This window comes from Canis aureus, chromosome 3 (assembly GCF_053574225.1).
Source record: "Canis aureus isolate CA01 chromosome 3, VMU_Caureus_v.1.0, whole genome shotgun sequence".
Taxonomy (NCBI): Eukaryota; Metazoa; Chordata; class Mammalia; order Carnivora; family Canidae; genus Canis; species Canis aureus.
Window position 1 is genome coordinate 27414207 of NC_135613.1, and position 27950 is coordinate 27442156.

The window sequence follows — 27950 nt, forward strand, 5'->3', positions numbered from 1 at the left end:
CTCTCCTCAGTGACCCCAGGATGGCTGCCAGTGGGCCCAGGATGGAGTCCCACCAGCTGACGCGTCTCCCCAGGGTCCTGTGGACAGGGACAGAGGGGGCTCTGGCTGGTGGGCCCAGGCCACACACGTCAGCCCCTGGAGTCTGTTCCCTGAAAAAGGGAAAACAGACCTCGAAACGTTTTCACTTCCGAGGGCCCTTTCCACAACGGGAAAAGGAGGCGGTCGCAAAAATCCACTACGACTAACAACTTCACTGGTATTTTTAATAGCACATTAACAATATACAATTAACAAATGGGGGGAAAATCACAAGCTTCTTAAATCTTTGCTTTTATGCTTTTCCTCCTTGCCATGTCAAACATGTTCACTGCTCTTTTATCTCAGTCGCTGTATCAACACTTAACAGCTGCAAGTGACGCTGACAGTGAATTTGGTTTCACACACAAAAAGGAGGAATTGAGGGATAAATGGAGTAACAACCAGTAGTTTGCTAAATGCCATTTACTCTGCCATCAAGGCTCAGGACCATGAGGACCTGGGCGCAGGTGGGGAAGCTCGGTGAGGCTGCCACTTCGCAGCCAGACTGCGCGGGAACTGCCCATTTTGCTTAAAGTGAACACAGTGAGAAGGATGACAAACGGCACATTTCTCTACTTCATCATCGAAGATTTCTGCTTTAATCTTTAAGAACAAGCGGGGCCTTCACTTGGTCAGCCACATCCTTGCCGCTCAGCGCCTCGACAATTGCAAGCGCAAACTCAAAGCTGGTTCCAGGCCCACGGCTCGTGAGGATCAGGCCGTCCTTCTCCACACGGTTCTCAGAGTAGCTGTAATGACCTTCAAAGTAAGAACAAAAAAGGGTTACATCCTAACAGGCTCATATAAATTTCAAAAAACCAAAAGCCACCCTGTCGCCAGCCACAGGAGAAGCTTCGGGAGGCACTTGGAGCTCTGGCAAGGAGGTGCCGAGACTGAAGCAGCCGCCTGCCGCAGGGAGGCGAGGACAAACAGCTGTTGAAATGAAATAGATAAGGACACCCAGGTTAAAAGCAGTTGCGAAAGGCCTTGTACATGCGAGGGTGAGTAGGAGTGAAGGCCGATTATTCACGTTTCTATCATCAACAGATGCTCAGGGGTCCGCCCGAACACTGGCATGCCGGCAGGTAAGCAGCGCCTGCCACCTCAGAACGTGCTGTCTTGCCACCAAGCAGTAAATGTTTTGAGCTGAAGGCCCTTGCAAAACAGCACTCGTTGGGAGAGGCTTCCTCTGGAGCCCCCTCTACTGCCTGAAGACAGGTCCTCCTTGGCTGTCTCCCCTCAGGAGTCCATCAACTGGGGAGGAGGGACTCATGTCCTGGGAGAGGAGACCAGAAGTCCACGCCACACACAGGCTTTGTCACCAACAATCACACCTCCCATCTGTTCTCCCAAGGGCCCTTTCATCTTTCTTGAAAACCATTTATTCCCTCCTGAGAGGCCCACCTTCCTTTCCCCTTGTCAAGCAGGCTCCGTGTCACACATACTCCATGTAGGAGAGTGGACATGCCTGCCAAGCAGACTTCCTATTGTACAGACTCCGTGTCACACACTACCTATCATATAAACTGTTACACAGACTCCCTGTCACACCGATTCTCTATCATACTCTGTCATGCAGACTGTCACAGACCGCCTGTTACAGACTCCTGTCATACAGACTCTGTCACAGAAATGCCTGCCAAGCAGACTTCCTACCATACAGACCCTGTGTCACAAACTACCCATCACAGAGACTCCCTGTCACACAGACTGCCTGTCATACATACTACCTGTCACAGAATCCCTGGTACAGACTGCCTGTATCACACACACTCTGCTGTCTCAAAAACAACCAATGTTCTAAAAATTACATAGGACACGCAGGGAGGGGAGGAGGCGGATCACAGAGGGAGCAACCATTCATTTCTTGGGCACCCCCTTCCATGTTCCCCAACTGGCTTTTTGGAGACAAATATAATAAAACAAGAATGTGCTTCTCCTATATTTGAATTCGGTGAATGATGTGACATCTGGACAAATCACAGCCACAAAGCTGGGCTTCCTCAGCATCAGCTTCCCCAATGCCTTACCCTCTATAGAAGTCGTCAGCAAACCCACCCTGTGCATGGACTGACTAGGCCTGAACTCATGACCTGGCCCCCCTCCTTCCCCAACCTGTTCCCACTGGGCTCCCACCTGGCACTTCCTGGCCCCCCTGCTCCCACTGCCTGGAAAGCTCTCACCTCCTCCCACCACCCCTCAGAGGAAGCATATGTGATCACTCCCTCAATCGGGTCCCTCAGGTACCTCACAGCACTGACACGATATGAAAATAGTCCCCATTTGCTGTCTGCTCTTTAAAAGTCTGGGCCTTGGGACACCTGGGTGGCTCAGCTGTTGAGCATCTGCCTTTGGCTCAGGGTGTGACCCTGGGGTCCGGGGATCGAGTCTGCATCAAGCTCCTTGTGAGGAGCCTGCTTCTCCCTCTGCCTGTGTCTCTGTCTCTGTGTCTCTAATGAATAAATAAATAATCTTTAAAAAAAATAAAAGTAAAAAAAAAAGAAAAAGCTGGGCCTCCATCAGCCTCCTGTGGCCTAGAACACTAACAGTACCACGGAGATGCCCCTAAGTATCAGGCGAACCTATGAACATTCCTGTCTTCTCCTCTCTGCATCTGCTGCCTTCATGCAGGATCTCCGTGTTCCAGCCCTCTGATCCAGCTGCCCTTCTTTCCACTCCCTGCTCAGCCCATAAAAAATGTCACCTTTCCAAAGTTTACGTCAGAACATAGCCAGTTCTGTCCCCAGGAGAAGCCTCTGCCAACTTTCTCCAGCACCTAAAGGTGACTCTGTACTCCACATCCTGCTGGGCAGGCCCCCTCTGGGTCTGGCCTGCACAGAGACTGGACTGGAAGGAACCAAAGAAGACAGTAGGAGCTACTGGTGACCTGGGTATGGACAGTGGTGACAGGGAAGAAATGAAGGTTTGCGAAAACTCTGAGACAAAATGCCCACAGCTCAGCGCTGGACTGAACGTGGGAAGGTGGGGAGAATGACTCTAGCTGTCTGTCCTAGGTGATGGAGGGGGTGGCAGCGCCACACAGACACCACTCTTCTGCTGTTCACGCCCTTTCCCAGTGATCACAAACACCTAGAGTAGCTGCTATCTTACTAACCTCACCAGAGATCAAGTCACCCACTGAAAAACCCAAATACAGCACTTCACAAATGTACACTAGTTACACTACTGTAGAGAAGAGGACCTCTAGTTTGAAGGGAAAAGGCTTGCAAAATCTAATGTCATTTACTGATGGTTAAACCGGGCCAAGACCATTTTAGATGCTAAACCAGAAAACCGGCTGGGTCCAGTCTCCCAGAGCTATGAGATGGACTGCCCAGACTGCCGCGGTGTGAGGCAATTTTTAAATGGCTCACCGGACAATCTCTTCGTGGGCAAAATATTACAAACACAGCTTAGACTAGTTAAAGACATTTCAAGGTTCCACGGTTCAAAATTTCAACCAGGAAGAGCAAAAAGGTCTACACTTACCAACTACCTCCACCTAGTGGCAAGGACAGACAAAGACAACGCACACACACCAGGCCCACCAGCCCCGTGCATACACACAGCTGATTCAGACTGGGGAACTCTGCATACCTACACCCCACAGTCACTGGCATAAAGCATTAGTTATTAATTTCTTGTTAACTTTAAGCAAGCACCCCAAAGCCGGGAAGTCTCTTCAAAGAAACCCAACCGGGGACCCTAGACGTGAGGGGTCAGCACCAAACAGCTGCTTTTACCGGCACACAGGGCACCTACCAGGTCAGTGGCTCTGCAACAGCAGAGCACTTGCTATACAGACCTGAAGTCCCTGAGAGCCTGAAATATTTACCATCTAGCCCCTTAAGGAAGTCACTGACCTCTGAGCACAGCAGCTCTTGGTTCAACTCTGAGGGCTGATGTTTAGTAGGTGTCTGATCTCTTTGAGCCTCACTTTCCTCTTCTGTAAAATGAGGAGGATACCAACCTTCCAGGACTGCTATGGGAGTCCAGTCACATGGATACCAGGACCAAGTGGTAGTGTTATTACAACAGGGTACTCAGCCCAGAGCTGGGCATGGACCAGCTCCCCCTTTCCCTGTGCAGGCTCGTGCCAGGCAACATTCTGTGTGCATTACACACACAGTAACTCACAGGGCCTGTCAACAGTGCCATGTGGGGGGGGCCACTGGGATCCTTAGAGGACAGGTGAGAAACCGAGGCTGGGTGGGGGAAGGAGACAGCCCACAGCCAGGAGCCACACCCACAGGGCCTGGCCCAGGGGACGCAGCTCTTCACTGCTCAGCTACAGGATGGGGCCTTCAGATGCTTGCTAGAACAATGGACAGGTAGGAAATGAAAAGATTATCAAAGTCACTATTTCTTCATTTAAGAACTGAGAAACAGGAAGACCTTGTCCTTCAGATTGAATTGCTTATCTGAGCAAAAGTGTCACGCTGATCTAAGTACATGATGAGGACAAGGAGGAGGACCAGAGGAGACACCCAGGAGGTGACGACAGCTCCACTTCTCGGAGCGCTCTGAAGGGGCAGATGTTTCAAACATTTTTTTTTCCCCTCACAGTAGGATTTACTGGCTGAACTCAATACCTCGTAACTTAAACATGTGTGGGAGCCTCACTGGGACAGAGGCGGGGCCAGAGTTCCAGCCTGACTCTGGGCAAGTCGCCTGGCCTCTCAGAGCCGGTATCCTCATTTGTGAAGTCAATACCTGCCTTGCTAGGCACCAGTGGAGATAATGCTTGTGAATGTACTTTATAAACCTTGAGAGTTAACAATCTAATCTTCCTCTATTCCTAATCAACCTCAGTGTTCTTGAGGCATTACAGGGAAACAGACACAACAGATCCACCTTCAGATAAAGGAGGAACGTGGCCTACTATTCGACCCTTCCCCCCAAATGTTGTAACTACTAAAAAGGAAGCCTGATTCCAATCTGACTCTCCAGAACCTATTAGCTCCAAGTAAATTCTATTTCTACATTAAAAAATGCCCAGCAGCCAGGGCCTTTTAATTAAAAAAATAACTTTTCACACAGATGGTTTTATTGACAACTTAGTATCTCTCTAACAACTAAAATAAAGTTAGAGACTTTTAAGAAAATACTACTTTGGATCAAATTTAAGAATATTCACAATCTGGGGCACCTAGGTGGTTCAGTGGTTGTGTCTGCCTTTGGCTCAGGGTGTGCTCCTGGAGACCTGGGATTGAGTCCCACATCAGGCTTCCTGCATGGAGCCTGCTTCTCCCTCTGCCTATGACTCTGTGTCTATGTCTCTCATGAATAAATAAAATCCTTGGGAAAAAAAATATTCAGAACGTGCAACAGTTAGCACGAACACTTAGGTAAATGATGGACTCGGGGAGCTGACAACGCGTAAGGATAGGTTCATGTACTGTAACACAGGTACTGCTCTGGTATGGGAGAGGAAGGCAGGGAGACTGTGGGGGGGTGGGCAGGGCATGTGTGGGAACTCAGCATTTTCTGCTTAATTCTGCTGTGAACCTAACACTGCTCTAAAAAGCAAGGTCTGTTACTTAGAAGGAAAAAGCACTACAGTGAAAACGTACAACTTCACGTGGCTGTAGAGAGAGTGTAAGAGATGCTACGGCCCTCTTTGTTGTTTTAGTTCAGAACCAGCCTCCAGCAGGACTGAAAGAGGGGAGAAAATATATTTCTGGCACCGATGTTCCAAAGCAGTGCTGATGTTACTGTTTTGTCTTTTTGTTTATTCACTGAAATAAGGCTGGCTGATGTTTTACCTGGAGCCAGTCACAGTCTCCTTGCTGGCCAAATGCCAACTGAACCACTTTTGGCTTCTAACTGGAAATTTTAGATGTTCTTGCAATGACCCACACTAGTGTTAGTTTTCTTTCTCTGTGCAAGTTCCTGGGCCTCTGCCTCTGTTACAGACACTCAACGGACAGACGGCAGAGGAAAACACCACCTGTCTGACAAAAGACACTATTTGGTTGGTGTTCGGAATGTCACACTGAGAAGCGTTGGCTGTTATGAGGGAGGATCAGTCAGTACATAGTTGTACATTCAGATAGTTATACTGCTTTGCTGTGAATTATACATTGCTCTCTACTTAAAGAAATATTCAATAGATGACCCCCCCCACTGCCAAAAAGATACAATCTTAAGTTTAAAAAGCAAGCTGCAGAACAATACATTTAGCAGATCTCATTTGAGTAAAAATATTAAACTGCAGAGGATAAAGAGTATGTGCACAGAAAATCCTGGGGTTACACAGAGAACTTTCTAACAAAAGTTACCTCTGAAAAGCAAAAAAGGGGTGAGGAAGTAAGAAAAGGCATATGTATGTTTTTACTTCACCCCCTACCCATACCATCTGCACTCTACCTGGAATAAAAATTATACTTATAAAGATAAATTAATAAAAATTAGCTGTCTAGCTGGTATTTATGAAAGAAACAAGTTATCCAAGAGGGTGCCTGGCTGGTTCAGTCAGTTGAGCAACTGACTCTTGGCTTCAGCTCAGGTCACAATCTCAGGGTCCTGGGATCTAGCCCCCCATTGGGCTCCATGCTCAGCGGGGAAGTCTGCTTGTTCCCCTCCTTTTGCCCCTCCCCACCACTCACACTCTCTAAAAGTAAATAAATCTAAGGAAAAAAAAAAAAAACAATAAAAACAAAACCCTGTCACCCAAGGAAACAGACCTGCCACCCATGAAGAGAGTAATATTCACTTTACTTTGGACTGTGGGCAAAAGGGCATTTTCTGAAATTGCTGTCGAGGTTTAAAGTTTACCCTCAGGCTGCTGGCAGTGTTTAGTAAAAAAAATCCTAGTTAACCTGGCATTTCATAATCATTCCCATTGAGGACAATAGAGTCTCTGGCTGGCCTTTACTTAGTCCCTGAACCCCCATCAGGGCACAAACAGAGACAGGCACGCACCACCTCTGTCCCACTGCCTGTTCCCTCTCTAGGTGGAACACTTGAGAAGAAAGCAAGGAACACCCCACACCTGAACTCCTAGAGTCCCCCTACACAAGGTTATCCTGGGTGGGAAACAATACTAAATAGCAGCTGAGAAGGTCTTTCTGTATATTGAAAATAGAAGCATATACTTACTTCCATTCATCATTTTGTCTTTAGCAAGTGGGTGTGTTGTAACTTTGCTTCCAAAACCTATTTCATGAGCCAAAAGAGCTGTAGGACCTAAAAAGATTAATAAAAAAGACTTCAGTGTGGATACAAAAAAACCAATGGTTTAAAAATTGCAGCAGCAGAAGTATTCCTCAAAACCAGGAGGCTTTTTACCTAAAATATACTTATGATTTTGAAATTAAACACTTTTTCATATGAGGTAAAATATGTTTATAATAAACCATCTGCTCGGCACATCTGGCAAAAGCGTACAAACTCAAAACACAACAATACCTATTTAAATATAAATCCTACCAAGCAGCATCCAGATAAACAAGAGTGTGGCCCCCCTCAAGGAACTGCAGGCAAGGGTCCCAGGGGTCAGAGGGGAGGCCACCAAGGCCTTCCTCTTAGCAAATGATCTAGTCGCACATGAAAGGCAGCCAGTGCTCTCCGAACTTCTGGATTTGATTGCTATCTCAGACTACGGCTTTCTACTTGAAAATGAAAGATTAGCAGTCATCCCTCCACTTACCTACCCAAACATCCCAGGCGGTAGGATTATCACAACGAACAGGACATTGTCCAGCTCTGTGAACTGTCTAGAAGTCTGAGATGTAAGGGTACTAGCATTTCTTTATTAAAAACCACTTAAGACCATGCACAAATATCAGTAATGGTCCACAAATAAGGACTAGAACCAAAAATATTTTATAACATTGTTATGATGCCTTAAAACTTAAAAAAAGTAACTATTCTAACTTTTTTCTCTAAGCCTCATGTCACACCTAGAAAAATATGCTTCAGAACAGCAATGTGACCTTGAAAAATGGGTTAGGGTGCCATGGCTAAGACCCGAGGACAAAGCCTGTATGCTTTAGCTTCAGCCAACGCACACACCTGCTCTCACTGACCTTTCATTTATCAACACAGTTCCAAGGAAAAAGGAGTTGTAGACTATACCTACCGGCTAGATCACAGCTGCTGTTCACAGGAAGATCAACAAATAATACTTAATTACATGAGCCTTCCGCCTGACATCAGGCCAAGTCCCGATTTATATCTCCTAAATCAAAAGCCTCAAATAGATTTGATGTCTCTCTCTCCATCTTAATTTTATCCCACATACCAGACAGCCATGGTAGCAAATTTTAAGTCTGTAAAAACTGAATAATTATCACTCAATTTTTATTTGAATGGACTCATCAATTACCCTTCATTCTTCCTTTGTAAGATTTTAAAATATAAGAAATAATTCTCTACATGATTTTGGATTTAAAAGTGAATCTTGAGAAGCAACCATTCAGTGAAGAGAGAGCAATCGTAGTGAGTTAGGAATTTTTAGGCCGTTGCCTTCAGCAAATAAAACTGCTGCCTACAGTAACGTTAATAAATTTCTGTTTCGGTTGAATGTAGGACTTTAGTGACGCCTTACTCATCATGGTAAGCCCATAATTACTCCTTCTGGGGCTTAAAAATCCTATTTGGAGAATTCGAGAAGAGATATCTACCTGCCATTACTTGAGACCCTGGCGGATGAAAATGTTGCTGAGTCTGCAGCAGGGACCCAGCTGAGTGAGAGCAGAGGGCACCACAGACAGGAGCCTCTCGGCCGCCACTACACTGAAGCCAACAGCGCCACCACGCGGTGATTTATGGAGAGAACACAACGCAGTCAGCCCAGGCCCTCCAGGTCCCAGGGCTCAGCCAGCCAGGCACCTGACAACTCCTGGGCCCCTCACCTCCAGGCTCCTTTCCCTCCCTGACCCAGAGTGAGTATCATTTTATTTTCTGATCAAGACAGTCTCCCTTCCAGTCTCTGTTTCAGTCCCTCCACATCAGGGGCTAAGCAAACACTTTTTCAGCTCAGTACGCAGCTCCCAGCCCCTAACTGCAACACTTATGAATCGCCTCGTTTTTCATCACATCTCCTATTTTTGCTGTACCCAGAGGACAGTACAGGATATGCAACACAAACAGAAGGCTAGCGTGCTGTTTATGGCTAACATCGATTTAAACGATTATAAGGTCTAAGCTCCTTAGCATGGCCTTCCAGCTGCTTGAGCATGAAAACAGTGAGCCAGATGTAGCTAATAATTCTGCCCCCTTAGCGACATAGAAGGACCAACTGACATGTGGTTTTCACTTTCAGCAGAGCATGAGGGAACAAATCCAGCACAAACCCTTCCTTTCTTCCTTCCACTAGGGAAACTAAGGATGAGGCTGTGGCCAGGTGCTGGGGGCAATGAAACTAAGTCCTCACACACCTAACAGGACCTAAAACTTCCTACCCAGAGGGATGGAGCTGCATGGGCTGCAGTGACTGCAGTGTCCTTCAGCCAGAAAGCCCTGTGCCCTGAGGGTAGGTCAAGAGGCCAGTGCTGGCTGGAACCCAAGGACCGGGCCTGCCAGTACAGTCACTCTAAGGTCCTCAAACATCCAGGTCTTAGGACCCTTGAGCTCTTATGTGGGTTACAGCTATCAGCAACTGCCGTGTTAGAAATCAAAACGGAGATTTTTACAACAATACTTGAGCATACATGCCACACCCAAATGATGGCAGCATCCCACTGCCAGGTCACTCCTGTGAGAATGAGAGGGCAAAGAATGTCTTGTCTTAGTACCTGCTTTCACCTTATGATACCTTTGAAAGAACTCTGAGAATCTCTGCTGTAATTAATGCAAAGTCCCCAGGATCCCCGGCTTATACTTCTTTAACAAGTCCACTGTACTGAACAAAACATCATGTCATTTGATCGAACCATCCATTTATTCATTTTATTTGTTGTTTTGACAAACATTTCATAAAGACCTAGGCACTGGCTAAAATTACACTCTGGAAAAAATGCAAGATTGCAGAATATCACAATGCTGGAGCATTAAGACTTAATTTTACAACAGTATCAGAAATCAAATCATTACTAAGTTTAAAAGATGTGGGGACATCTCTGAAGCACCAACAACCTTCTTCTAAATTACGTGACAGATATCACGGTGCCTAAAATCTAACACTTAACACTAAGGATCAGATGGAAAGCACCCGAGGCCTCTGAATCTGTAGGGCAAGAACAGGACAGAGCTGTTATGTTTATGTCTGACCGATTCTTGCTGACTGGCTGCTGGCAGATACACTTTCTGGCACAGAGATTTGCTGGAACAAGCTGTTTACTGAATTCCAGAGGGCATTATTTTCCTCAGAGGTCAACCAAACATGGAAAACATTAAGTTTCACGGAACATAGACCAAAAGCACACAGAGGCAGAAAACAGAACTGTACTCGTTTCTGAAATGACACCAACTTCATGCTACCCAAATGAAACATGCCAAGACGGATACCCTTCATGCTTTGAAGGGAAAGAGGTATTTGGAACAAAACCTTCTAATTCGAGACTACCCCATCACATTTTTTTTTTTTTTTTTGAAGAAAACCAACAGCACATTTTATCCAGGACAGTTCTGCCCATTACCTGCACAGATGGCGGCTATGAGGCCCTTTCTGTTTTCTTGTTCCTTCAGTATCTCCTTCACGGCAGCAGACTATTCAAAGAAACCCCAAACACATCAAGTTATCATGAAGCCAATCTCCAGCTGGAAAGCTTAGGAGGATCTGCTTTTAATTTAAACTGCAAGACCTTCAGTCTGTTTTCTGACAATATTTCTAATTCATTAATAGAAAAATTAGCAAATTCATACTCTTTCTACATCATTAAACCTGATCAAGGCATTTATTGCAAGAGAAAGGCATAGTTTTTTTAAATTTTTTTTTTTTTTTAATATTTTTAAAGACGAGATGAGAAAAGCAACTTCCCTGGGGCAAACTGACCCTTGCCATCTTATGATCCTGGGAGAAAGGAGGAGAAGGGTGCGTGGTGTTTTCAGATGGCAGAGCAAGGAACAAGGTCCGGCAGAGTGCCAGGTATCTGACTAAACCTGCTTTGTAAACATCTATTGGCCGTGCCCCTTCTTCCTTTCCCGCTATTCCTGCAGGCAGACCCCTCACAGAAGACTTCAATGAAGAAGCAGTGGCCTCTTCTGATGCCATTTTTCACCTCTGCTGGCAGTTTCAGTCCCCTGCAGCTCCCTGCCCCCAGCCCCAGGGTCTTTTAGCTTTCTACTCTTAAACCTTCATGAAACACAAAATTAGATTCACAGAATATATTCATAAATAATAGTTCCACCAATTCCACTTACTTGTGTAGTAAATATCACTAGAGATGTTTTTAAGCTAGAACACCATTTTGTTTCACCTGCTCTTAGTTTATTCCCAGCCTCCTTCCCGAAATATTTTAGTAACAAAACCAACATAACACAGGCAGATACTGAAATACTTCCTTTATATGGTCTTTACCTCACATAAATTCTGTGCACCCAGATTACCTCCCGGCAGAATCACTACGTCATAAGGTCCCTGTAGTTAAGACCACAAAAAAAAAAAAAAAAAAAAAGAGTGAAAACATTTCATTTGAAAGGTGCACTATAGAGACAGTCCTAAATGTGGGTCAGAGCAAAGAACTGTTAACAGAAGAGCAGTTAAATAAATCAAAGTATATCCCTACAACACAATGTTGTAACTAGCAAAAAAATCAGAATATGGTAATGTGAAAGGATGTCCATGTTGCAGAATTACAGGTGTAGCATGATCTCACTCTTCTAAAAAGAAAAAAAGGGGCATGTGGCTGGCTCAGTCGGGGGAGCATGTGACTCAATGTCAGGGGCTGTGAGTTCAGGCCCCATGTTGAGTCTAGAGCTTACTTAAAAAAAAAAAAAAAGTATGCAGTTGGCAGTTGTGTGTATATGTCCCTGACATACATGTGTACAGTCTATAGATACTCACAGACAAAAGGCAGCCAGGTTCTAATAGGGTATGGTACAGGACAGGATGGTGGCGAGGGGACATAAGGAACATTTAACATTTGGACTTTCTGTAGGTCTACAGTGTATAGGAGTTATTTTTTCAACAAGAATGCACACAATCTTAGAAAGAATTAAAAGAAAAACAAATTTTAAGTGAAAGGCACAGACAAGTTTTTACCTCTGAGAAGTAGGACTTAGGGGAGAAGATGATGGCAGTATTTTATTGTCCTAAACACCCAACACCCCCAGAAACCTACTGAGGCCAAACTTGCTGAAATTATGAAATAGAAATTGGTTTAACAATATTTTAAGATGTGAAAAAAGATTTTTTAAAATTTAGTTATTTAGCAGATCACAAAGTGAAAATTTAGTACACACTTAGGGCAACACATACTGCTTAGAATTACTCTTAAAGACAATGAACATCCTCCTGTCGTTTTAAAACCAAGCAAAACTACAAACTACACAGAAAGTGTGAAGTGCAGAATTCTTTCACTCCTTTTAGAATCTGAATAAACAGACACAAAACGTAACCACTGTTCTAAAATACCCAGACACCACAAGATGAAAAAGAACAAAGAGGGAATATTTTCTTCTACTCAGCCACTTTTAACATGCTATTTAGAATGTTTCAATAATTTGTATGTAAATACCAATACTCCTATACTCCACAATCTGGCACTGAAATAACATGAATTTATTAGATAGGAATAAACTTTTCTCTGTGCATTTGAGGACAGCGAGCATAGGAATCATGCTCTGGGCTCCTTCACATGGCACAAATGGATCTGCATCCATGAGCTGGCTCTGCCTGTTTTCCTGTCATGTTGACACTCCCAGAGCATACAAGTCACACCCACTATCACAATGGCCATTAAGCAGTGAACTACATGAAAGGGTGTGCAAAAGTGCCTACGCACGTTTGGGTGGGCTCGCTCCTGAAGAAGGGACCTCAGCTCTTGATGGTGTCCCAAGTGTTAGTTGCCATCAAAGGTAATGGTCAAGATAAAGAAAAAGTAGCATAATTTAACTAGAATTCTTACTCCTCCTTTCATCCCACCACTAATCAACTACAAGCTGTTCCATGTAAAATAAATCACACAGCTATGTCTATATCACTGAAAATGGAAAGGTAAAAAGCAGCTTTCAAATAAAGAAACAGGAAATGTGGCAGTTGGTTCCTTGTATCAGGTAATGAAGTTATAACAGGAGGCAAAGGGGCCTTTGAGGCCAGATGAACACTGATGAAAGTGTCCCACCACCAAGCACAGGCAGCAGGAACTGCCAGCTTCCTTGAATACAGAGTCCTTGACTTCCCTGGGCTTATTATAGTGGGGAAGACATCCAAGGAAAGTAACTTCCTTAAAATAAGTCTGTGCTAATAGCCTGAAATATAATCAAAAGACATTTCAAGAACCTGATAGAGAAGCCATAGGAAGGAATAATTCCATGTATGGAGAACAAACCTCTTTTTTTGCATCTTCCAGACTGGCATCAGGACAAATGATGACGTCTCGGCTACACTGTACTGGGTCTTTCCCAGCCAGACCCGCAACGGTGACTTTAATCTAAGAGAAAGACGTCATCACATTTAACATTGAAACATAAATTTAGAGTAACATTTTCACAACTGCTGTTTTAAAATAACTTGGCAGGAAATACTGCAATGAAACCATGCTGACTTTATGCTACTAAGTTAGCTAAATATATTTAATAACTAGGTCTGTCCCAGTTTGTCTGGGACAGTCCTGATTTACAGATACTATCCTGGTCCCCTGCCTGGTTAGTGTCCTTTCTCCCACAAGCTTTCTGGTTTGGGCCAACATCCTGCTAATAATCCATCTTGCAAAGTTACTGTTGCTATTTAAATCTCATGGTATTTCCTTAAAATAGAAAGACAAGTTAGAACAATGAAATACTACTTTAGCTTGCAAAAAGTTAATAAAACCAAGAGCTAGTCCTGGAAAAATGGGGATTGTCCTACACTGCTGGTGGGCCCACACGCTGGTACTCTGGGGAGTCACTGGACAAAATCTGGTAATGCTAACTATGGGCTGTCCTTTGGCCAAGCAATTCCATTTTTGGGCATAAAAACCAGGAAAACCTCCCACACATTTGCATAAGGAAACCTGTACAAGAATATTAGAGTATTGCAATGTCCTGAAACACCCTAACAAAAGAATGGAGAGACAGCAGCATATTCATGCAACGTAACAATAAGCAGCAATTTTAAATTAAAAAACCAGATCTAGAGGTGTCTTCATTTATGAGAACCAGAGAGATGAAGGGCTAACAGACTCTGGGGCCAGACTGCTGGGGTCTAAGTACTGGCTCTTCTCCTCACTAAGACAACAACATGGACACTTCATGTAGTGTCCCTGTGCCTTAGTTTCTTCAACTGTACAACGAGGACGGTCAATAACTCATAAGGTTGTTATAGGACTTAAGCAAGTTCAGATGCTTAGATGAGCATCATCTAGCATCAGTCAATACTACTCGTGTTCACTAGGGATATATATGTACATATTAAATATATATATTATATATATATAGAGAAATAGATGTAACTGTAACTGTAAAATGTAATTGTAGTGTAACACTACTCTGAAGACATCCATGGGATGGATACACATTAATGAGAGAACAGAGTTATCCCTGCCGTTGAAGGGGAATAGTATCCAGGAAATTTACAGAGGGCTGTGCAATGCTTTATTTCTTTTTAAAGCATCTGTTCCTCAAGAAGAGGAATATTTACAAGAAATTTGGCAAAATGTTAACAAGTATTAAATGCGGACAATAGACAGGCATTTATTGTTATATAGTCTCTGCATTTTTGTGTTTGAAATATTTTATAAAGTACACTGAATATTATTAAAAATGCCTTCAAAACCCAAAAATGTTTGAGAAGGGGGAGGGCTGGAAAATGTTGGGAGGACTTACTCCAGCTCGTCTCATGACATCTACAGGAATGACTGTCTCCATCTCCTCTGCTCCTTTGGCCAGGATGACCAGAGCTCTTTTCGAAGCCATTTTTAAGTTGTATTTTTAAAAGACTTAATTGGGAGAAGAAAAAAAAAAAAAGATTTTCAAAACACTTGCATGGCAACCCTAAGATAGTCAAAAACCTCAAGTTTAAAAAAAATCTCAAGTTCAGGAACATTTTTAAGCAAAGTAACCAAGTGCCTCCTAAGGAAAAGATCCTGAGAGACAAAACAGTACGTGAAAAAAAGCATTTTAAGGTTAACAGTGGTTTACACAGAATTTCAACTGCTGTTATTTTTGAGATGAAAACACAGCAGGGTTGCTAACACGTGTCAGTACCGTTTGGATTTTCTCTGACCATGTTTTTTATTTTGCTTTGTTTTAACTCAATATACAAAACTTACTGCAACCAGTACTTTCTAAAACACACACACGTGGGTCTTGCATTTCACACGATGCGGGGAGATAAGCCTTATTCTCGGAAGCACTATTTTCAAAGAAACGTCCAAACTTAAATTTCATGGGCAAAAAGCTACACACAGTCTGCGATTTTTGGAGGGGATTTTCTTTGAAGTTCCAATAACTGCACAAAACCCTCTGGAAAGTTAACAGTGTTAAATATTTCACCATATATATTTTTTTAAATGATGTCGAAAGGTGGGAATTCCCCCAGTAAACTCAACGCAACGGGACCCTCTCATTGCTCTTGGCTCTTCGGTAAACGCCAGCTGCCAAGCGGGGCTCCAATAGTTTGCAGCCTGTTCTTTCTGGGGAGTCCGCTGTGCGCGCAACACAGACGCTAAGGAAACCCCGTCAGCAAACAGAGCCCTGACGAGTTACAAACTGGGGGGACGCCATGCACACAACCCCGGAGGGCCCGAGGCCGCCCGCCCGCAGGCGCGGCGTGACTGCGACCTGCGGCGCCCCCTTCCGAAGCCCGCTCCGGGCTGCTCGTGGCCCCCTCGCCGCCCGCAGCTCCCCCCGCAGCGCCGCCCGCAGCGACCCGAACCTCGCCTCTGCCCACAGCCCCGGCACCTCGGCCCCGTCGGCAGCAACTCCGCGCCGGAGACTACCGAACCCAAACCGGCCTAAACGGGGACGTACGTGTGTACGCACGCACGCACGCACGCACGCACGCCCCCCGAGCGCGAGCCCTCGGCGCCGCACTGCGCAGACGCACGCCGCCCGGCTTCTGGTTCGGCCCCGCCCCTCCCCTCCCCCGGTACTGCGCAGACGCCCGTCGCGCAGACCCCTCCTCGTTCTCCCTTCGTCCCCAGGCCCTGCACTGCGCAGACGCACATCGCCCGGCTTCTCTTTCTGCTCCTTCGTTCCCCTAACCACGCCCCCCTCGGTACTGCGCAGACGCACGCCGCCCAGGCCCCGCCTCCTCCCCAGCTGCGCACGGCGGAGGCTGGTGGCGCTCGCTCACGTGCGTCACGTCCTCCCGGACCCTCGTGGGTTAGCATCCTCCCTGGTCAGCTGGGGATGTTTCCATTTGGTGCACCCGGCACCACGAGAATCCCGCGTGTTCGCGCAGCCTCACGAACGCTCCCGTCCCCCGTCGGCGCGGTCCGGCCCGCCGCTGGCGCCCACGGGCGTTAACCCGCCTGTGACCGCAGCCTGCCCGCGCGCGGTCCCCTCGGGAGCTGCGGCGCTTTGCTGCCAACAGACGTTTCCGTGGAGTTGCACCTTCACGCTTCTCCCGCACTCCCGGCGTCCCTATCCGGGAGCGCCTTCTCGTTTCCCCCCGACCTGTTAGGACTTCAAGGTTTTCCCCATCCTGGGTCCCCACGGTGGGCGCCCGGGCCTCGGGATCCTGCGCGGCTCCCAGCACGGGTTTGCGTGCGGTGATTGCCCGTGTGATGGTTTCTCAAAGTTGTTTTTTTCCCTAACATCCCAGCGCTGCTGCTGCTGCTGCACCCACAGGCTTAGAGCACTGCTGAGCACCCGGACCTGATAAGTACTTGGTGACATTTAAGTCAGAATCCCACACTTTGTTCTTAAAAGTTTGCATTGAATATTGATACTTTTACCCATTTCAAAAACCAAAGTCGGGCATCCCGGGCGGCTCAGCGGTTCAGCGCCGCCTTCAGCCCAGGGCCTGATCCTGGAGGCCGGGGATCGAGTCCCACGTCGGGCTCCCTGCATGGAGCCTGCTTCTCCCTCTGCCTGTGTCTCTGCCTCTCTCTGTGTGTGTCTTTCAGGAATAAATAAATCTTAAAAAAACAAAAACAAACAAAAAAAAAACCAAAGTGCTGAAAGTTAACGTTGAACCGATGGACTCCTTCCTATCCTTGTCCCCACTCTCTTCCACAATCCCCGCTCCCTGACTCCCTGCGGGTAACTTTATAGTCGTTTCCGGAGCATCTTTCCAGGATTTCCTCACGCAAGCACCAGCAAATACTTTGTTTTACATCTTTTGTATAGAAATGTAGCAGACTGTATGCATTGTTCCGTCCTTCTCTCTCTGCTGCCACCTTAAGTGAATGTTGGAGATCTTTCCTTATAAAAAGGAACTTCCTTTTTTTTCTTTTTCTCAGACAGATAATATGCCATTGTGACATGTCCCGTAGTTTATTTTATCGGTGCCCTGCTGATAATACTTAGGTTATTTCCAGCCCTTTTTTTTTTTTTTTTTTTTTTGAAGTAGGCTCCACACCCAGCATGGAGCCCAACCCTTAGTTTGAACTCTTGACTCTGAGCTGAAATCATGTCAGATGCTTAACGGACTGAGCCACCCAGGCCCCCCTGTGGTCACTTTTTTTTTTCTTTTGTGTGGACAGCACTGCATTGCATACCCTTATTCATACGCCCTACTTGTGTAGGTATAACTGGAGGGTAAATTCCCAGAAGTGGTAAATGCACTGGAGCAGCTTCATACCACTTGAGTCACTTATCACTCTCGCCAGTAATATGTGAGGTTGAACAGTATTTTAAAGTATGTCAATGTTTTTGAAGTTTCAGTTTAGATATTAAAGACGCCCTTATTTTCAAGAAATAACTTAAAAGCACTTTAATGTTATTTCATAAGATCCTTACAATGGTGTTGAGAGTGGCTTTAACTTTAAGATTTGCAAACAGATTTTTACAAATTACAACACTGCATTGTGCAAAATTTTTAAGTGTCTTTAAATAATCATTTGGCATTTTAAGAAAACATTTTGGGAGTTCTGGAATATCTTCATCTCTGGTTATTTGCAAAGGAAGCAGGCAAAAGCCATCCCCTTTCAGTTTTGAAGTATGGTGGAAAATAGGCAAGTGGTCAGACGTGTGTTTTCAAAAATCAAGGAGGAATTTAGCTAGTTGAAGGAAAACCAAGAAAAGATGGGCTGTTGTGGTCCAGTGCCCTAGTAAACTCTTGTAAGGAGACAACCATGCTGGTGTCCTGCTGCAGGATGAGCTAGCCAGCACAGAACAAAAATGGCAAAACAGAAGTTCTTAGCAGCAGAAGGGAAAGAGAGAGAATGAACCTGACTTAAGATTCCTGAAACATCTGCATCACCATCTAGATCTGAAATGGACCTGGGTCATCATTGATTTTTATCAGATGAATAGCACACAGTGTTTACAACTCAAGTATTGCTTATGGTAGATTGGCTTATCTTTCAGAAATGTTCATTCTTTCCTCACCTGCATGAGTGGCAGATAATCCCTGCCCCTGGACTTTGGCCTTGTTTATTTTTTTTCTTAAGTTTTTTTTTTTTTTTTTTAATGTATTTGAGAGAGAGAGAATATGAGCAGGGGGGAGGGCAGAGAGAATGGGAGAAGCAGACGCCCAGCTGATGAGGGAACCTGATGCGGGGCTCATCCCAGGACCTGGGGATCATGATCTGAGCTAAAGGCAGACACTTAGCCAACTGAGCCACCCAAGTGCCCCAGGTTTGGCCTAATAGAATGTTAGCAGGTGAGGTACGATCAAAGCCTTGAAAAGCATTGACCTGATGATCAGGCTTGCTCTCTTGTACTTTTGCATTGTCATAGGAAGAGCCCCTGGGGCTGCTGCTGCTTCCCATTCAACCTGGGTTTCAATGAACACTTGTGGAACAGAGCTGCCCCGGTCAACCTGGACCTGTGCCCGAGGCAGTCAGCACAGCCAAATGACAGACTGTTGTCCTCAGATTCTGTTACACTTTGATAGCTCAGTGATACAGCTCTTAAGAGGCTCATAATGAAGAAGTCTTCTGATTTAGTTATTCTTGCTTTCCAGAGACAAATATTTTCAACTTTTTAAATTATTTCTTGTAATAAATAAATAAATAAATAAATAAATAAATAAATAAATAAATTCTTGTAATTATCTCAGTACACCATAGGCCTGAATTGCATGGGTCTGCTTATGTAGATTTTTTTTTTCGAAGAACACAGTTCAGTATTCTAAATATATTTTCTCTTATGATTTTCTTAACATTTTCTATTCTCTGACTTTATTATCAGAATACAGTGTATAGAAAATATAACAGAAAAAAATATATGTTTATTCACTTTGTGTTATTAGTAAGGTTTCTGGTCACCAGTGGGCTATTAATAGTTAAGTTCTGGGGGAGTCAAAAGTTATATGTGAATTTCAGATCACACAGGGTGAGGAGTGTTTGGTGGCCCTAACCCTTACAACAATATGCTCATACTGTTATTTTTCCTTATTGGTTTTAGACATTATATATTAACTTCCTGGAAAACATACTTTTCATTTCACAGTTGCAGAAGTTGGAGTCTGGAGGGCTAAAATGACTGTAAAAGGTCCTGTAGAGTCTTGGTCAAAATCAGGTGTTCTGAGACCAAAGTTCATACTCTACCCACCATAAACTCTATCAGTATTACTCAATAAGTCCACAACAATCATGACACTCTCCTAACTATCTAGTTCATACCTATTTCTTATCACACATTTGCAGAACAAAACAAAAAAATTAAACCATTCACCAAAAAATGTTGCTCTATTACTGGCAGTGAAGACACCTCATAATTCAGTCTCTGATTTCCAGGCACAAAAACCTCATCCTATTCACCACTTCTTTTATTCAGCACTTGACAAGTCTTTGTGCACTGTAGGAAGTGCCAACTAAAAGTCTGGCTATTTTCACTGATCTTAACATCTCCTTTTCTTGGGGCACTTGCAACATCTAATTGAAAGATACTGTTCTGCTTTGCTGAAACTCACAATCCAACTGCTGTTGATAATGTGAGTGAAGGAGTTCAAGACATGGTACCTTGGCATATCATTTGGAGTTAAAGGCATTTTTTAAACAACAGGCGCAAGAAAGGCACTCAGATTCCCAGTTTTTCATCCTGAACGCAGAAGATGAAACTCTCAGGTAAGAACTGCCCTCCCAGTGTCAAGAGGAAAGAAGCATCACCAGAGAGACACTTGAATCTGCACATGGAGAATGGAAGAATTTGCACATAAGAGACCTTGTTAAAATAACTCCTACCTTCCTTCAGTCTCCCTGGTTTACTATATCACCACTCTGTGTTCAACCCAATATGTAAACATTTAGCTTTTGCCACCTCTTTGGGTCCTCATTTTCTTACAAAGGCTCCTGGGTCCCGTCAGACTTACATTAAACTGTATGCTTTTGTTCTGTTAACCTTTTCATGTCCATTTAATTCTCGGGCCCTGCCTGCCAGAGACCCCAAGGAGGTGGAAGTAAAAAAAAAATTTTTGCCTGCCCTACATTAACAGCAGCCACCAGCGGCCATTCTGATCCTGGTTCCAAAAAACAACCCTTCCCCAAATTAGTCTGATCACGATAAATAGCAAAGAATCTGCAGCCGGAGTACTGTATTATTTATTCTTCCATGCATCACATTTTGCATCTCAGCTCACTACTCATTTTCTACGAATGTGAATGTATCTTGGATCTCGTCCATAGTATTTATCTGGCAGCTTGTCTTTGGTTTACTGTGTTTCCTTCTAACCCTGTGAACCCAGTAGGACCTTCCTGTCCGGTCGCTGCCAGAGCCCTGGCATCCGTCTGTTACAGTCCCTGGCACATGGCAGGTGCTCAGCAAATACTTGCTAAGCATGATCTTAGTCTCACCCTAAAGATGATGTTCCCTCCTTTGACTGTGGCCATTGATTAATGCTTTACATGCGTAGAGACACAGTTTACAATGGGGCCCCAACCGACGTCTCATGCCTATTTTAGTCTTTTCCAGGTTAAATTCATGTCGCCCGGCAGCGAACGGGAAATATTTTGTGCAGCGGCTCGGGTGACTTTATTTTCACCGTTTCCTGGGCTCACTAAAAAGGGCGAGGGGCTAAACTGCCGGTGTTGGGTTCAGGAAGGCATTTGCGGCCTTCACCATCCACCACCGGCTGCTCGGGGCAAACTCCCGAGAGGTCCGGCAGCTACGGCGAATTTCCCCCGCGAGCCCCCGAAAGGTTAGGTCGGCGAGACAGGAGCAGAGTGGGCGAGCCCTGACATTTGAGGCAGCGCTGGCGCCAGGGGGAAATTCTGACGCCGAGGTGCGCGAGGGGCCCGCGGGCACGCCTCGCCTCTGCTGCCGCCGGGTGTGAAAGCCCCCCCAGCGGGGGCCCCCGGCGCCACGCCCACCGCCCGCCCGGGGCCACCGGGCTGCCCGCGACCCGCAGGACGTCAGGCCCGCTTCCAGCCCCTGGGGCGGGCGGTCCCCGGCGGCGCTCGGGATTGGCCGAGCCGTGCCGCAGGGGGCGGGGCTGCGCGGGGGCGGGGCTGCGCGGGGGGCGGGGCTGCGCGCGGGGGCGGGGCTGCGCTCGACTCTGGGGCGGGGCCGCGGTGGGTCGGCGTCGCCTGTGGGCGGCCGGAGGGACCGGAGGACGTGCTGGCCGCGGTGGGGCCGCCGGGGCAGCGCGGTGACCCTGCGAACTTCTGGGGGAGTTTGCGGCCGGCGTAGGCGAGGCCGGAAGCCGACCCTTCCCACCTCCGCCTCCCAGGTTGGTTCCGGCGGCGGCGGCGGCTCCAGGACCAGCTGCGGGGCCCTGTGTCCCTGGCTTTGTGGAAGGCCCCGCCCGGCGCTGCTGCTCCTGCCATTTTGTGGCCAGCCCCGGGAGTAGGATCGGACGACGGTGTCCATCTGGGGTCATCAAAAGCGATCAAAACACCTTTCGTATGTGCAGCGGGGACAGCCAGGCCTGCCCGGAGCTTGCGGAGAGCCTAGAGGCTTGGAGATGCGGGGTCCCTTCCGGCGGCTTCCTGCCGGGGCCGCCTCGGTCCTCCGCCGTGTTTGCAGAGTGCACGACCTGGGTCGCCGCGTCGCGGTGATCAGCATCCCGGGCGGTGATCAGCATCCCGGCCGCAGCGCACACTGGGGTCCAGCCGGCGTTCTGGGTCCTTGCTCCCGCCCTTGGTGTCCTGTATCCCTTTGTTTTCTCAAGCCCACTTACTGCACGTGCCGTTGAGCTGGGGCTGCGTCCTCAGTGAAGCCCAGATACCGTGGCGACCTCTGGCGAGCCTGCAGAGGGCTTTGGCAGCGCGCTCCTACGGAGGGGTCACAATCACTAGAAGCCGTGCTTAGGGCGTTCGGGCCCCAACACTGTGCTTCCTTGTCTTCCACGTTCTTACCTCTTACTCTCCCTCACTCATTTTATTTTATTTTATTTTTTTGTTCGTTGAACACAACCTGCGCTTTGCTTTTTCCACGCTTCGGCATGAAGCAGTTCCCTCCAACTGGAGTGCCATCTGCTTCCCTACCCAGCAGCCTTTCGAGGTATTCATTTTGCAAAACCCATTTTTACGGCGCAAAAGCGCTCCAGGAGACCGTCTATTCCCACAGCGCTTTGTTCTCCTATCATAGAATCCGTATGGCTGTGTGGCCTTATCAAAGTTAACTTGTGTAAACTTCTTCCTTCCTTTCTAGGGTGTGAAGGCTGTTGGCATGGTGTCCTATCTAGAGATGCCGCACAAGGCACCCAAACTCATTCAAGAAGCGTTGAGGGCCTGTCATGTGCACAGCCCTGCTCCGGGTGCTCCCGGATACAGCAGTGAAAAAAAAAATCAGTGTTCCCTCTGATGGAGCTCATGTCCGTGAGAGTGGGAGAAGACAAACAATAAGCAATACATGCGAATGACTCTATGTGCCAGGGGGTAATATGTACCATACACGAAAGCAGAACGATGAGAGGAGATGGAGAATAACAGGGAGAGGAGAAAACCCGAGTGAGATGACGGGACAAGTCATCTAGAAAATGAGAGGACGAGATTTTAGATGAACAAGCCACAAAGAAGGCCCCTGAAGCAGGCATGTGTTTCCTCCATCAAAGTAACAGCAAGGAAGGCTGCCTTGAGGGGAGTAGAGTAGAAGGATGCAAAATGGGAGAAGTAATGGGTCAGATCATGTGCACACACGCATCAGACATTCAATAAATGCTCCTGAATCAAATTTATTGAATTGAAAAGGGACTGAGAATAATCTAATGATAGTAACAATCAAACCTGGAAATTGCTGGAGTGGGATAGACCTCAGGCATATATTAGATATTCGCAACTTACATGAGTATATATTGGAACTCTTATTTCGTGGGACGGCATTTAACCAAAAAAAATTTCAGTGAAAACCGATGGTGTATGCAGTGGTCTTCCATTATAATGGAAATCTGGAAGAAAGGCAGATTTTGTAGAGGATGAAATGGATTAGTGTGTGATTGGAATCATTTGGTAGATATTGATCAGAATTTAAAAGTCCAGAAGGAAATGAAATCCTCCTTCTGATGTTGTCTTTCTTTTGATTTAGAGGGAAAAATACTTGTACGTTAACCGACAAAAGTTGAGTTTGTGAAATAATTGGATAAATTTGTATATTTGTTCATGATAAAAGCACTATTTCTCCAGGGCTAAGGAGAATGCTAGGGACAGGGGCCACAGGCCGAAGCTGACTTTCAGCAGAAAGTCATAAGCTTCAAGACAACATTGCTTGTTGGGGTGAGTTTTATCTTTGATCACAGTTGTCACTTGCAGTCCAAAGAACATTCCCCCCAACTGACCTATGGCAACTCTCCAGTGGAATTTCAAAGTATAAAACACTTGTTTACTTAATAATTTTTGTTTACATGGCCTTAAATTTTAAAAAGTCCATCTAACTTCCTCCAAAAAGTGGCTACTATTGATTGCACTCTTCATCACATTTCTCAAAGTTGAGATTGACTGTCAGTTTATTGGCAATCATTCACATAGATGAGCTCAAATGTGGTTTCCGATTCAGCTCTCAAACCACTACTTCGGCAGTCTCAGGCTCCGCTGCTGAGTCAACAGATCTTTTTATTCATTCACAGGAATGAGTAGCTCCTGAGTTAGTCATCACTCTTGGCATGATGTTAAGGTAACCTTGGAGTGAGAACAGTAGGAGTCCGGCCCTGGCTTCTTTCCCTAACTGCAGCTGTCCATTGTGCTGAGAAAATACACTGTCTTGATTCCAGCCTGGCTGGGCTTAAGCCCAGCTCTGCCCCCATGTTAGCTAGATGATCCTGAGCAAATTAACTTGACGTTCATGCTTCAGGGGGCCCCTGTCTCTACAACAGGGATAACTTTGCAGGGTTATTCTGAGGTTTAAAGGAGTTAACAGAGATGAAGCTAGAATAGTGACCCATAGTAGACACTGATGCTGTCATTAACACTTGGCTTGGTCACTTGAATTCTCTCAGTTTCTGTTTATCATTAGAAGACTAAATGATACTTCTTGCCTTGTAGAATTGCTAAAAGGCTAAATATTTAGTGTGCTGAGTCCAACAAAATCTGCAATGCAGGAAGCAATCAGTAAGTATTAGCTGTTATTAAGTATTAGAAAACATTTGTCAATATCGCAATCTGTTTAAATTCATCAATGAAGAGCCCATAGGAGAGGAACATGGAAAGTGATAGACTGTAAAAAGTGTCTCATCTTGATGGGGATGATGAGGGATACAAATTGTATCGATAGAGCTTTTTTTTTTTTTTTAATTTATGATAGTCACACAACAGAGAGAGAGAGAGAGGCAGAGACACAGGCAGAGGGAGAAGCAGGCTCTATGCACCAGGAGCCCAACGTGGGATTCGATCCCGGGTCTCCAGGATCGCGCCCTGGGCCAAAGGCAGGCGCTAAACCGCTGCACCACCCAGGGATCCCTCGATAGAGCTTTTACCATAAAGTGCGGTGACAGGATCCACATAAGGATTCAAAAGAAGAAAGAATTGAAGATTAAGAGCAAATTCCCAGAGCTAAAACTAAGTAATGAGTCTATCTGTCTCAACACAAGACATGAAAGGCAGCAAGGAGGCTAGAGTACAGGGGTTGTGATCCTGGGGTCTGCAGAAGCCCAAGGGGCACAAATAAAAATCAGGGGTCTGTGAACCTGGTTGGGGAAAATGATATCTTTTATTTTCACTAACCTCTAGCAGACATCTAGTATCTCCTACAATCTTGAATTTAAAAACCCACAGTGCATAGCTAGAGACACAATACCTGTGATATCACACCAGTAGAAATCAGTTCACATTATAGTTATTGCAGGCATCCCAAAATACCATTTACACTCATGATTGATTTGAAATTATGACAGGTATGTGTTAATGATGAAGTCCATATATTACCACATTGCAAGATGGCTTTTTAAATATTTGGTGAGTAGATTTCAAAACAATTCATTTCCTCTGTAATCCTTTGTGTTGTATTTTACAAAACTACGAATATTATTCTTTGAGGAGTAAATATAGCATCTACAGGATGGAAGGGTATAGTGCACAGAAAGGTTAAGAGTCTTTGTCGAGAGCATGGGCTCCAGAGTCAACCAGCCAGGGGTGAACCCTTCCTCTGCTTCTGACCAGCCAGGTGATACTGGACAGGCTACTGGGTTCTCTGTGCCCCCGTTTTCTCATCTGTAAAGTAAGGATGAAGGCTGTTGGAAGGTATCATTGGGGAAACTATGGAAACACATAGAATAGTGCCTTGCAGGGAGTAAACCCTCAGTAAATGTTAGCCATCAACAGAAAACCATCTTCAGTGAGACTCAAGGAAGGAAATGATACAGCTTATTCGGGGGTACACACACCAGAATGATTTCCCAAGGGAGAGAGAGAGAGAAAGAAAAGGTTAGGTCATGAAGAGATAGGCAGACTAGGAGACTGGAGTTAACAAATTCATCCATTCATTTACTCATTCATTCATTCAATAAAGGTTTCTTGAGTGCCTGCTACGTGCCTCTCAACACTTGCACTAACTCTTGTGGGGTCTGGAACAGGTGTAGAAATGGAACTCACATACCATATGTCTAAATATTTAAAAGTGGCAAATCAAGCCAAAGATGTGTTAGATGTGTTCTATTTTTCTACTCCGACAGAGATGTGTTCAAAATAGCAAAATAAAAATATTGTTTTTATATCACAAAGTTCAGAAAATATCAATGATAACCAAATTTGATTATTGCAGATATCTGAATGTACTTTGATGGTCTTGAAATATTTAAATGGGTGGTAAAGACACATAATTCATAAAATACTATGTAATTACTCCATAAAATTTATTTTTTATGCCTTTATTTCATTTTTTGTAATTGAGAATTCACATAATTCGTGTTTTGTTGACAATGCTGATAAAGGAGTACAAAAACATAGATAATTATACTCAAAACATGCAGAATTTATATGCATGTAATGTAAAATGTAAATGTACATATGTATAATTTTTCAATTAAAATTATGTTTCATGTTTGCTTTTAAAAAGTTACTCTACTAAAAACTTTAAAATTTTCTATTAAGATAAAATTATAATTGGTAAATATCAAATATCTAAATTATCTCAGTATATCTGAGACTTTATTTTTGAAATGTAACTAAATTTCATTAACTTTTTTTTTTAGAGAAAATGTGGGAGTGGAGGGGGAATGGGTAGGGGCAGAGGGAGAGGGAGAGAAAATCTCAAGCAGGCTCCTAGCTCAGCACGGAGTCCAATGCAAGGCTCGTTCGTTCTCATGACCCTGAGATGGTGACCTGAGACGAAATCCAGAGTCAGATGTTCAGCCAACTGAGCAACCCAGGCACCCCTGTTTGTTTATTTATTTAAATAACCTCTACACCCAACGTGGGGCTCAAACTCACAACCCCAGGATCAAGAGGCGCATGCTCTACACTGAGCCAGTCAGGCACCCCCAACCTTGCAGTTCTTATGTTTCTTACTATGCATATGCATATTTTAAAGGAATATGAATTAATATTGCAAAGGGTTCCTCAGACTTAATGTATAACTGTTATGAATTCCATGCTAATTTGCAAGGACTTTCAGAACCACAAGCAAGAACGTAATTAGAATCAGGAAGATGGACACTTCGGTTAAGGGAGGTTAAGAAATCTGTTCAAATAATAGATTATATGAGAATCTATTACATCCCAGGTATTTGAGAAGGATTTGGCTAATTAGTCTTTCCCAGCCACAGTACTCTGGGGCTCGCACTGTGCCTGCCTCTCCGAGGGAGTAGCACAGCACAGAGACACTGCCACCATGTGTTTCCAGGCCGCAGACAAGAGGTGTGGGGAAGCGTTTACCTTTGGTTAGCTTGGATAGTACGTGCATCAGGTTAATGAAAGAATTTGCCTTAGCTTCCTGTGATGGTTTTATCAAACAAGAATGTGTCAAAAGAACAATATACAACTCCTTGAACACTTGAATGAGGCTATGCAGAGCCTTCAGTAGACTAATTGTCCGGCGGTTGACTTTGTGTAACATAGGCTGGTAAAACTAATCTTGAGAATCTCTCCTCTCAGTAAAGGCTTTTATGTCACTAGCCCACCTTGAAAAAGTGAGCTAATTACTGTGCTGGGAAATGAAAGACGTCATTTTCAGAGGAGGTAGTATCTCTGCCCACAGACTATCCAAAACGTAGATTAGTAAGTATCATTTAGTTAAACGAAAATGTAGTCCAGTTAAATGTCATGCTGCACTGTTAAGTAGAGTGTCACATGTAAATGAGGAGGCGA

General features: G+C 45.1%; 1 protein-coding gene and 1 long non-coding RNA gene across 3 annotated transcripts; one reads left to right on the forward strand and one right to left on the reverse strand.

Moving 5' to 3' along the window:
* Nucleotides 1-242: 242 nt before the first annotated feature.
* On the reverse strand, nucleotides 243-16215 carry PARK7 (Parkinsonism associated deglycase). 2 transcript variants are annotated; one of them, XM_077891356.1, is made up of 7 exons: nucleotides 16066-16215; nucleotides 14989-15101; nucleotides 13515-13616; nucleotides 11543-11602; nucleotides 10662-10731; nucleotides 7180-7266; nucleotides 243-837 (listed from the first exon to the last, which is right to left on the reverse strand). In XM_077891356.1, the coding sequence occupies exons 2-7, from the start codon at nucleotides 15076-15078 to the stop codon at nucleotides 677-679; spliced, it is 570 nt and encodes a 189-aa protein (XP_077747482.1). In that variant the 5' UTR covers nucleotides 15079-15101; nucleotides 16066-16215; the 3' UTR covers nucleotides 243-676. The 2 variants fall into 2 exon arrangements, with proteins under 2 accessions (XP_077747482.1, XP_077747481.1); XM_077891355.1 differs by having other exon boundaries at nucleotides 16040-16180.
* Nucleotides 16216-21779: 5564 nt separating this feature from the next.
* Nucleotides 21780-26365, forward strand: LOC144310427 (uncharacterized). Its single transcript, XR_013376157.1, has 2 exons — nucleotides 21780-22716; nucleotides 22867-26365. It is a non-coding gene; the product is annotated as an uncharacterized LOC144310427 (long non-coding RNA).
* The last annotated feature ends 1585 nt before the right edge of the window (nucleotides 26366-27950 follow it).

Bases quoted from the DNA above. Each gene is read 5' to 3' on its own strand.
- PARK7 (XM_077891356.1), bottom strand. From the start codon at position 15,078: ATGGCTTCGAAAAGAGCTCTGGTCATCCTGGCCAAAGGAGCAGAGGAG. The intron at 13,617-14,988 runs GTAAGTCCTCCC...TCTTTCTCTTAG, and splicing joins ATGTCATGAGACGAGCTGGA to ATTAAAGTCACCGTTGCGGG. The intron at 838-7,179 runs GTAAGTATATGC...CTTACTTTGAAG, and splicing joins AGACAAAATGATGAATGGAA to GTCATTACAGCTACTCTGAG.